We start from the raw sequence: 12,026 nt of genomic DNA, 5'->3' as shown, positions 1-12,026 counted from the left end.
TCCCACTTCTTGAACATCTTCCCCCACATCTTGTCGATATTCCCATCATCTCTGTTTAATTTATTCTCTCTTCCCTTACATATATACGACCCTTCATATACATTCCTTCTTATAGGTTTTTCCTCTTCCCTAAGCACTTTCCTTTTGGCGATAACGTGGCCTTCGTCAAGGATATGTTCGGAGAGTTGTTAGGTTCATTATGTGCAGTATCAGAAACAGAGAAATGCATATTTACATGTAATTTTTTTGCTTTAATCAAACTGTTCAAATATTTTACAGGGCTGTTTATCAGAAAAAGCCTTTCTATGTATGTGTACGGTGCAAAAAAAAACATACAAGGAATGTTAAGGTTTTATTTTAAATAAAAAAATAATCAATTTAAATAAAATAAAATATCAAAAATATTTTTTAATAAAAATCATGATTTTTATGCACCCAGCTGTTAATAGGGGCAGGGGAAGGGGTAAGTAAGTATTTGTCTTTTCTTTTGAATACACAAATGTCAAATAAAAATAAGTTGTAATATGTGAAAATTCACAGGTTGAGGTTCGATTTGTATAATTATTAATGTAAGTGTAGCCACAACCAGCCATTCTAAGTAACTACTTAAATTTCCTGGAAGAATTTGACTGTACATGAGCGACCCAAATTTGTTTTTTGCAAACGCGTACTTTATGATCTTGTTACGCCACTGTGTCAATACTACATGAACATTCAAACGTAACAACAAAATGATATTCACCAATATTATCTAAGTCCTAAAATTCAAAATTAACTGGTACAATTAATGCACAACAAAGTCAAAATTGCTAATTTTAAAAAAAAAAAGTCATATTAGCTGTTTCAATTGATTACACCAAAGATTTCACACTTATGGAGCAAATGACAGTTGTTTTAATATTTGTTGATGTTGAAACCGATTGTGTCGAAGAGCTAGTAGGTAGATATTTTAGACAGGATTGTGGTTTATCACACCACCTTCCCCCCATCCTATTAAGCACCGACATTTTATGTCTGCCTTCAATATTTTCTACAATTAAGAAATGGTTTGTGACATTTACATCCTACAAATTTTGAAATGAGGAAACAGAGAATGACTCATTAAATAATATATAGATTATATTTAAAAGTTCTTACTTTGTATTTTCTGATTTTTTTTAAAAAAAAGTTTATCATATTTAAGGATATTTCAATTGTGTCTTAGTGCCTAAAGAACGTCTTTGAAAACGTACTATTACTACTTGGTACTTGGTTAAAGAAAATTCCAGCAGTGTGTTACTTTACCTGTCTCATACTATTAAACATAATTTTCGTCAGAAATTTATTGTTATTATTATTAGGCTATTGTTAAAATATGATAATTTGCTGATGTTTCCTTGATGATTTTGTATCTCCTTAATGATTTTGTATCGATTCACATTGAGATTTCAAATTTAAAGAATGGATGGGGGCCTCGCTTTCTAATCTCACCCAGGGCCTTGCGATATGTTGCTATGCCACTGTAATATAACTGGTAGATTTTGTAACTTCTCAAATTAGTTTCATTATTATGTCAAACTTACTAGCACATATTTTCCAAATTTAATTTGAAGGTCTTGAAATAGGTTTGTGTGTTTTGTTCATTTTATGTAACTTTTCTGGTCTTGAAATCGTAAGTCTTCTCTTGGTTTCAATTTTACGTCGTTTGTTTGTTGAAATGTGTAAATAGCATTGCCTGATATTTGCACCCATCTGAAGATACAAGCTAATACAGTAGAGCGTCGATTATCCGAAGTAATTGGGGGACATGGGTGTTCGGAAAACTGGTTTGTTCGGATAATCGAACTGTACATGTTTATTTGCCACAAAGAAGTACTGTACAGTAAATTTATTCATAAAAACAGGCATCTCTTTAAGTATTACAAAGTAACGTACAAAGGCAACTTTAGTAGGAATATATAGTATGTGGTACAGTTTATTAAACAAAAATATGTACATATTACATACGCATTTTGCATGAACAATACACACAGTACACAAAATTAACGTTTAAAAAAATCCTTTATTTTGGTCTGTCTAAGCAAGCCTACATGATGGACGGTAGGGTGGGAGAGTAACAGGTGCGAGCGAGTACACAGTTCGGTTAAGCGGTCGTTCGGTTGACCGACGTTCGGATAATCGACGCTCTACTGTAATTATATTTTGCATCGTGTTACTATCGATGTGGTCTGTAGAACTAGATAACTCGCAGCAACGTGAGCGAACAACGATTTGTTGAAATAGATAACAATATGCACAAAACTTTTGTAATATGTATAAATTCTGATGTCATGTTCCATTTTATGGACCATCATACTTTAGTGTTAAAGGGGATATCTTGAGCAACTAATTTGGATATTGAATTGGAAAAATTACACCAGAGAGAAAATCTGTTTAATTTATTGATTGATTGATTTGGTGTTTTAAGTTCACTATATGCGCAGTAAGGCTAATCGGGACTGGACCTACAGTTTAAAGTGGAATCCGAACCACCATGTGCCTCCACCGGGTATCGAACACGGGACCCCTTGATTACAAAGCGATGACACAAACACTGCACCATAGGGGAGCGGGGCGATGACACAAACACTGCACCATATGGGAGCAGGGCGATGACACAAACAGTGCACCATAGGGGAACCCCCCCCCCCAAAAAAATAGTTTCATGTAGAACAACCACCAGTCACACAATGTTCCAAAATATTTACGATGGCACTTTTGTTGTCAGCAGTGGCATCGGTTAGGAGAGGGGTGGTTGCCTTCCCTCCCACTTTTTGCAACTTCTGTCCCCGCACCATGCTAACCTTTTACATACCAAGGAAAATTAAAATTCCTTGCACCCCCCCCCCCACTTTTTTGCACCTTGCCCCCTAGTTTTGGAACCCAATCACCGCTACTGGGTGTGACTTATACAAATGTTTTCTGCTATGGAATAAATCTCTGCAGTTTCAAATTGATAAACGTGATGAACATTTCAAGTGCTCCTTGAACAGTTTAGAATCTAAAAGTTGGCAACAGTGACTGCATGATTCATGAAGCTGGAGACTGTGCAAAACCAGAATGAGCATTCGCTGTAGATAAGCGAGCTGGGTCTTACAAGGCCTGCCAGTTACCCGTGGGCTTCCGATGCTTGATGGGTCAAACACCAAGCTTGCAGTTTTACTTGCTCGCTCACCAGCCAGGCGAGCCTAGTAAGCACATCTTGCCGATGTGCAGCGCTCTGCCCACCCACACACACACACACACTTTTTCCCACTTTTTGCCCCCACACTATGGCTTCTTAATTAAAAGCCTTGTCTACCAAGAAAAAGTAAACTGTCTTTGTGCCCCTCTTCCAGATTGACTCCTCTTTACAGGCTTTTCATAAGCCATCTATGTTACATTGTTGCCTGCTTCTTAGTGTTCTTTCCATTGATCCAGAGGTGCAAAAAATCCATGGGAAGTGGAACAGCAGATTTCACTGGAATACCATGTAATGCCATTTCCTGTTTTATTTTCTCTAGGAATGCAAGGGTCGAATGAGAGGTATGACTGAGGGCTTATGCTGATCCCTGACCTGATTTGGTCTACATACAGAGCTTGGATTTCAGTGTGGTAAATTGGAGTTAGAGCTTCACTTTGATAATATTGAGAGTTGACTTTGACCTTGTTTGTTAACGTCCCATTATTGCTGCATCCAGCAATAAGCTTAAATTCTTTGGGAAAAGGTTCCTTGAATTCTAAGTACCATGTTTGAAAGTGTTTTTCACCATTTGGATGGTAGTAAATCACATAGTGTTTGTTGCAGTCAGTTAGAGACATATGATTCATACAACACAAATTTCCATCTTTCTCCTGCCAGGTAATTCTTGTACAGTTTCATACTTTTTGTGTGAGGTTCTGCAGTGTGGGAAGACAACAAATGAACTTGGCTCTTGTGATGCTTTTCCAACTTCAAATCTTGGTTGATGATGGTGTTCAAAGTTTTTAATGATGTTCCCAACTTGCATGAAATTGTTCGTTGTGTGGCTTGATTATTGGCCGAGGAAAAGGCTTTGACTTTCTTCACCATGTCTGGAGCATTGCTATTGCAGGTCATGGATTTGCCCATTTCTTTCCTTTTTGGAATTATACTGCGTGGAATCATCTCTGCCAGTGCTACCGCAACAGGATCAATATATAATATATGAATACAGATTGAAAGCCTGGAGGAACCAGGCAATGTCGAAGTCTACTGTGTTTCAAAGGTAACAGATCCCATTGCAGTAGCACTGGCAGAGACGATTCCACGCAGGTAAAACAGCGATAGCGAAAAATCAGGGAAGGCCAGGCTGGCTCGGTAGCTCAGTGGTTAAAGCAATGGCACGGTATGTCAGAGACCCAGGTTCGAGTCCTGGTCGAGCCTGCATTTTTTGCTGAAAATTTCTATGTAATCATTAACCTGGTTGGTTACTCAAACTCATAGGCACATTGGTTGCTTTTTTAGGAAAATGCATGCATTTTCATGTTAGATAAAATGTCCATTTCATGCTATTCTAATGAGTGTTTATTACAAGTAATTGTTGTGTCTATTCACAGAAAGTGGCCATGTTTACGTGTGTGGGAGTAGTTTTAGTGGACAACTTGGTCTTGGAAGTCAAGTACTAGAAAGCATTCTTTTTGAACGGATCACATTTTTAGAACACCACGTTATTACACAAGCATCTTGTGGAGAAGCACACACTGCATTTATAACAGGTTTGTTTTATAAGATGAAAAAAAATCCATATTTGTGCATTATTAAATATTTCTTTCTATTTCTTCTTATATGTGCATATTGCTTGCATTGTCAGTACTTTCTTCTAACTAATGGCTTTACTAGCAATTTAACACATTTCCTGATGTAAAAATTTGGGAGAAAATGCCCATCCTTCCTTTTTTATATATAAATTAAAGTTTTTCAATTTCTGTTATGGTTATAACTGTAATATTGATCATCCTTAATTTACATATAAATGTCTGATGAAGGGAACATATGTTCTCACAAAAAGTTCCATGGCTTGCAAAACTAAATTAGAAGTAAGAAATTCTTTATGATCATCCTCACTGGCCTATTACTACAATTGTTCACTTTTGAACATGGTAGACATGGATCATATGAGTTCTGAATAGAAACAGCATGGAAATCAGTAGCTTTTGTTTAATTTTTACCTTAGCCTCCAAAGTAAGATAATCTTTTATTAATATATAACTTGTTACAGATGATTATTATTCTGATGTATTTTTTATATGTTAATTGTTTCTTTTTCTTCACCAGAAATGTTTTATACATCACACATTTATTCCTCTTCTTATTTGAGTTTTCTTTTGAGATATACATAATATACATTTTCATATAATTTTGTTGGAAATACACATTTTCTTAAAATTTCATGGTCAGAAATAACTTGCAATTGGTATGATTTGTTAATATACTGGAATCATGTACTTTATCTGCAAAACTACTTACTATGGTTCCATTCATTTTGGTGGCCACCACCATCATCCACTTGGGTGCTTCGGCAGTGGTCACTGAAATTAATAATAATAATAATCATCATCATCGTTTGACTACCATGCGAGAGACCCAGGTTCGATCCCCGGCGGGGGAGAACCGGGATTTTTTCCACCTGTTCAAGTGGGTCCGGCGCCCACCCAGCGTCATATAAAGTGGGTACCTGGAGGAAACTCTGCCATGGGGCAGCCATGGGCATGGTGCTGATCACATCACCCCCATCTTCGGCCATGATCAAGAATGTGCATGGCATGGTGCAAAGCACAGGGGAGCACTTTACTTTTACTTTACTTTAAAAATAATAATAATTATAATAATTCCTTTATTTAGCAGGCGAGGTTTAGCCCTAGGTTGCTCTACCACCTAACCCTTGTCATGAACTACAGAAGAAAATATAAGTATATACAGTGCTCAAAAAATTTACCTCAAAGCTAGGCACCAGCTCTGAAAATCAGGTGCCAGGAAACCATCTACTAGCAATTGTGCATACTACAGTATGTTTCAAAAGTCGCGCAATCCAAACTTTGAAAATCTATATCACGAAATCATTAAGAGATATTTACACCAGGTTTTCTGCTCTAAACTAATCTTGTAGGCTATCACTGGGTTCATAAATTTATGTTAGCATTTATATAAATAAAAGCTGGAAACATCTGAGAACTGGTTTTCAACAATAAATACCAACTCTTAAAGAATTTGAGGATATCATTTGTTGGTGTTTGACTGGTTGTAAAACAGTTGCTTTGTGAGGTACAGCAGAAGCAGGGCATTTTTATTGGAAAACCTCTTGCACATGAGTGTAAGAATGAGTAGTAAAATACTCTTCAGCAATGCACACGCACTGCTCCAATGAATATGCCATGCTGAATCAATTAATAAAACAGGCACAGTAGCGGCGAAAGTGAGTGAAGAGAATTCAATGTAACCAGGGGCAGCCTAGGATTCTTTCAAGAGTCCAATTTCGGCACAAAATCTTGATTTACAATTTTTCACGTAAATATAGCCAATACTTTAGACACATGTCTCATGCGATAGTTGATAATATTTCGACCTGCTAGTGTTGCCATATACGGAGATATGTCCCAAAAATGACACTTTTCACTCAACCCATAAAATCGCCAGTCAAAAATTCATCAAATGTTGCACATGACCAATATTAGTTGCAAATGATAGACTGATATGGCATCAGTCATCAAATGTCTAATTATGACCCTTCGATAATTTCTTACATATTTTTCTTACTCAGAAGTTCATTTCTGGAAAAAAATTGAATGCTGCTTTCCGTCAGTTATTAATTTATATAATTTTCTGTACGGGGTGAACTCATAATTTTAAGCATTGAAAAACATCTCAATACATGAGGCTTTATAATGCAGAAAACCTGGTATAAATATCTCTTACGGTTTTCATGATATACATTTCCAAAGTTTGGGTTGTGCGACTTTTGAACCACTCTGTATAAGATGCTGAGCATCACGGTATTCAAAACATCACTAAATTATTTGAGAAAGCAGGAAATGGGGTGTTGGGGGACAAAGGGTAAGAAATTGTTACTGACCCTAAGGAATGTTCACAACGTTAATAATAAAAAAAAAAATTGCCAACTGCAATTTGAACTTAGAATCATCAAAATTTCATACATATTACAGCAAGAGATCACAGTCGCCAGGCTGAAATTTTTAGTCGCCATGGCAACCTGGCGACAGGTATTTTTCGAGCCCTGAGTATATATAATATATTATGATAATATATGAATACAGGTGGAAAGCTTGATTACACTAAAGAGGAATAAAGAATTTCACATTACCTAACTAACTAACTCTCTAGCCTTCTTAAACCCAAAGGTTCATGGCTGCAGCAACACAGGCCTTCCATCTTTCCCTATCTTGAGCAAGATCTATATACTCTTTTCCATCCCTACCGATTTCCCTTAGGTCCATCTCAACGTTGTCCCTCCATCTTCGTCTTGGCCTTCCTATAGGTCTCTTACCATCAGGTTTCCCAACAAGAATCCTGTAAACTCCTCTTTCCTCTCCCATTCGTGCCACATGGCCTGCCCACCTAAGTCTTCTTGATTTCATTATTCTAATAATATCTGGACATGAATACAAATTATGTAGTTCTAAATTATGTAACCTTCTCCACTCACCTGTCTCCTCATCCCTTTTAGGTCCAAAGATTTTCCTAAGGATCTTATTTTCAAATACTCTCAATTTATGTTCCTCTTTCAATGTAAGGGACCAAGTTTCACATCCGTATAATGCTACAGGCAAAATTACTGTTTTGTATATTTTAACTTTTAGTTTCTTAGATATTAAACGAGAAGACAAGAGTGTATGAAGAGAGAAGTAACATGCATTTCCTGAATTAAGCCTACTTTTTATTTCCTCTTTAATATAATTTTCATTTGTTAATATTACTCCTAAGTATTTGAATTTGGAAACTGGTTCAAACGAGTTGTTATCAATAATTAGATTTTGATTATTACCTAACACTTGGTTTCGGCCTGTAAGCATATATTTAGTTTTCTATTTGTTAACTTCCAAACCTATATCTTTAGCAGTTTTGAAAAATATTTTAGCATTATTCTTAATTGTATTTACATCATCCCCCAGTAAGTCTACATCATCTGCATATGCTAACAACTGAGTCACACCATTTAATTTTAGTCCTTCGTTAGTTTCTTTTACCTTCCTAACAGCATATTCTAAGGCAAAATTAAAGAGCAATGGAGATAATGCATCTCCTTGTTTTAACCCATCATGAATTGTAAATTTGTCAGACATATTAATACCCACACGAATTTTACTTTCTGTTTCACTGGTGCATATTTTTATCATACTAACAAGCTTCTTGGGTATTCCAAACTCTACTAATATATTATATAATTTATCTCTTTTGACCGAATCATATGCTTTTTTGAAATCAATGAATAGCTGATGGACATTTTGATTATATTCCCACTTTTTTTCAAGTGTCTGTCTGATGTGAAAAATTTGATCTGTAGTTGATCTGTTGCGTTTGAATCCACATTGATAATCACCTATAATTTCATTAGCATATGGGGTTAGTCTTGTTAAAAGAATGTTAGATAATATTTTATATGTTGTTGAGAGTAGAGAAATTCCATGGTAATTATTGCAGTTCATTTTATCACCTTTTTTAAACACAGGAACAATTATGGATTCTTTCCACTGTTGAGGGATTTCTTCTTTATTCCATATTAAACAAATTAATTTATGAATTTGACATATTAATGAATTTCCACCATATTTAATTAACTCAGCTGGTATTAAATCAATGCCAGGTGCTTTGTTATTCTTTAGCCTTTTAATAGCATCTTTAACTTCAGTCAAGTTAGGTTCTGGAACTAAAGGTTCTGCTGTGTGTACTTCATTCACTTCTGATTTATCTCCTACATGGACATTTAAAAGGTCATTAAAGTAGTTCTTCCATCTATTTAGAATATCGTTTGGGTCAGCTAGAAAATCACCGTCTTTATCTTTTATCAAGTTTACTTTAGGTTGCCACCCCTTTCTAAACTCATTTACACCTTTATATAAATCTCTGATATTTTTATTTTTGTTGTTTGTTTCAATTTTGTTAATTTTGCTTTTCAAGTAATCTCTTTTTTTACTTCTAAACGTGCGGTTAACTTCTCGCTTTATTCTATTATAACTGTTTAGATTTGTATCATCAGAGTTATTTAACCACCTAAGTCTAGCCTGATTTCTTATTTCTATTAGATTATGACATTCATTATCAAACCAAGGCTTACTTTTTCTCGGTTTATGGTATCCTATACTTTCTTTAGCTGCTGACTATACGTATGTGCATTACGTATGTGCTCCCAATTCTTATTTACATCTGTTTCATTTATATTTTCATCATCATTTAAATGCTGCAAAATATCAAATCTATTTGACAGTTTAATTTGGTAATCTTTCTTAATTCTTTCATCAGTAAACTTTCCTGTATCAAATTTTAGAACTTTTAGATTTTGTTGCTTATGATTTATCACTGAGAGTCTTTCTCTTAATTTAGCAATTACTATATAATGGTCACTGGCACAGTCAGCACCTCTATGTGTACGAACGTCAATTATACTAGTATGCCTTCTCTTATCAATGAGAATATGATCTATCTGATTATGAGTTTTACCATCTGGAGAAGACCAGGTATATTTATGGATATCTTTATGTTTAAAAGTGGTACTTTTCACAATTAAATTCTTTGAGGTTGCAAAAGTAATCAATCTTATACCATTATCATTACTTAATTCATAAATAGCGTCGTCGCCTTGTAATCAAGGGGTCCCGGGTTCGATACCCGGTGGAGGTACAAGTGGTTCGGATCCCACTTTAAACTGTAGGTCCAGTTCCGATTAGCCTTACTGTGCATAAAGTGGACTTAAAACACCAAATCAACCAACCAACTTAATTCATAAAGACTTTCTTTACCAATCATGGGTTTAAATGTCTCTTCTTTGCCAATCTGTGCATTACAGTCACCTAACAGAATTTTCATATCATACTGAGAAAATTTATCAAAGACCTGTTCTAACTCTGTATAAAAATCATCTTTAGTATTATCGTCTTTATCTTCCGTTGGTGCATGTATGTTTATTAACATAATTTTACACCACCTACCCTGTAAAACTGCATATGATATCCTATCATTAATAAATTCTACTGTTTTAAGAGCCGATATAATTCTATTATTTATAAAAAAGCCTGTTCCAAAATTATGATTTTCAGTACCACCATAGAGAAAAGTATAATTTTTAGTTTTACAATTCCCTTCTCCTGGCCACCTAACTTCCTGGACAGCTACTACATCTAATTTATACTTAACTATCTCATTAACTGTACACTGAAATGTCCATTTCACATTACCTACAATTATGAATATTCTCATTACAGTAATATCAGTCATAAGATAATATAAATGTGATAGAACAAAAAATATTAAAATATAACCATCTTAAATAGTTTTGCAGATAAAGTAAGTAATTGATTCCAGCATATTACTTCTATAACAGATTTTTGCTCCATGAATTGAATTTATTTGAAAAAATTTTGCTACTAGTTCAAGAGTATGTCCAAGTACTTTGCATTCACAATTACTTCTAAAATACACTCTAGTTTATCAGTCAAATTGTCATTAATTTTACTGATTTGATATTTCTTTAAATAGCTGCAATTGAGTGAACCATTTGCAATTTTGTTATTGGTCCAAGTATCCCTTTTTATAAATTGAATTTCTAAATGTGCATTTCTTCAATGCATCCTATGGTCACATTCATGAATGTATGAAGAGATGAGAAAATAAGTTTTCCCGAAACACTTACTATTTTTTATCAAATCAATTTTATATCAATACTCGATTAGATTCAATAAAGTTGCAAGTGAATGCAACATTATTTTTAGGTTTGACTTGAATTTCAGCAACTTACACTTTTAGCTTGTGAAGAATGAAGCTGTCTTTGCTGAATGCTTATGTGCATGTACAGGAAATAGGCCTGAACATTTTATCCTTCTTGCAGATAAAGGTCTTTTGTATACCTGTGGTGACGGTAGACATGGAAAGCTGTGCTTAGACAGTGAAGAGTACTCAAACCAATTTTCTCCAATCCTAGTTCAGAAATTCAAGGGCTTCAAAGTAAAAAAAGTATGCATAACTTTGTACATAAATATTATCTAATATCTCATTAAATGTTAACATTTTTGTTTTTTTATAGTAAATCCTAATAAGTCTTAAATTTCTGCTAAATATTTCAACTAAGAGTGTGTTTAAAGTAGAGATATGTGTGTGTTATTTTTTTTCTATTCCTTTTTCTCTGGTTTTTTTTTATAATTATTATAGTATATAAGTATTTCTACAGATTGCTCAGGTTTGATTAGATGAACGATGTCCAGTCATTTAATCTATTTACTTACTTTCTTTCCATAATAGAATGTGAGTTTTGTTATAAATTTGTTTCAGGTCATCTCTGCTTCAAGAGTTGACACCCGTATTTAAAATAATTGCCATTTTGTACACTTTGTTTATCATGTGGGTGGTTGTTTGTACTTCATACAAACTTATCCTAATTGCATTATGATACTTATTTACATGTTTTTAGAAAAAAAAATGAGTGCTTTCCTCCAGGTTTCTTTCATTTTCTGAGTGCTTATATTATTGTTCGTTTCATATTATTTTCCCATTGTATTACCTCTTGTTTTCCTGTTGATATAAGAATGAACAAAATCAACAAAGTGACATGCTGTTATATCCATCTTAGATGCCGAAACCTGTGCTAATGAAGGCTGCAGTTCTTAGTAATTATTCAGAAGCCTCCGTATATACTAATCTTTTTGGCCATCTTTTCTGTTTTTGAACCAAATATCCCCCCTCCCCTCCTTTCCCTTCTGACAACTTTGTTCCATATTTCATCGTCATCCTCCGATTAATTTCTAAGGATCTCTGCCTTTATGAACACAGGTTTTTGCATCTA

The 12,026-nt window shown here is 34.5% G+C and overlaps 1 protein-coding gene and 1 non-coding gene across 2 annotated transcripts in view; both read left to right on the top strand.

Moving 5' to 3' along the window:
• The window catches only part of LOC145988972 (X-linked retinitis pigmentosa GTPase regulator-like), a 404,239-nt gene that overhangs the window by 292,563 nt on the left and 99,650 nt on the right, over positions 1-12,026 (top strand). The window contains exons 8-9 of the mRNA XM_083124278.1: positions 4,576-4,734; positions 11,076-11,200. Of these exons, the coding sequence (XP_082980404.1) occupies positions 4,576-4,734; positions 11,076-11,200 (284 nt within the window). The remainder of the gene's footprint in view (positions 1-4,575; positions 4,735-11,075; positions 11,201-12,026) is intronic.
• Positions 4,331-4,402, top strand: TRNAT-GGU (transfer RNA threonine (anticodon GGU)). Its single transcript has one exon. It is a non-coding gene; the product is annotated as a tRNA-Thr (tRNA).

This window comes from Lepisma saccharinum, chromosome 1 (genome assembly GCF_977018435.1).
Source record: "Lepisma saccharinum chromosome 1, izLepSacc3.1, whole genome shotgun sequence".
Taxonomy (NCBI): Eukaryota; Metazoa; Arthropoda; class Insecta; order Zygentoma; family Lepismatidae; genus Lepisma; species Lepisma saccharinum.
This window is presented reverse-complemented; position numbering and strand designations above follow the sequence as displayed.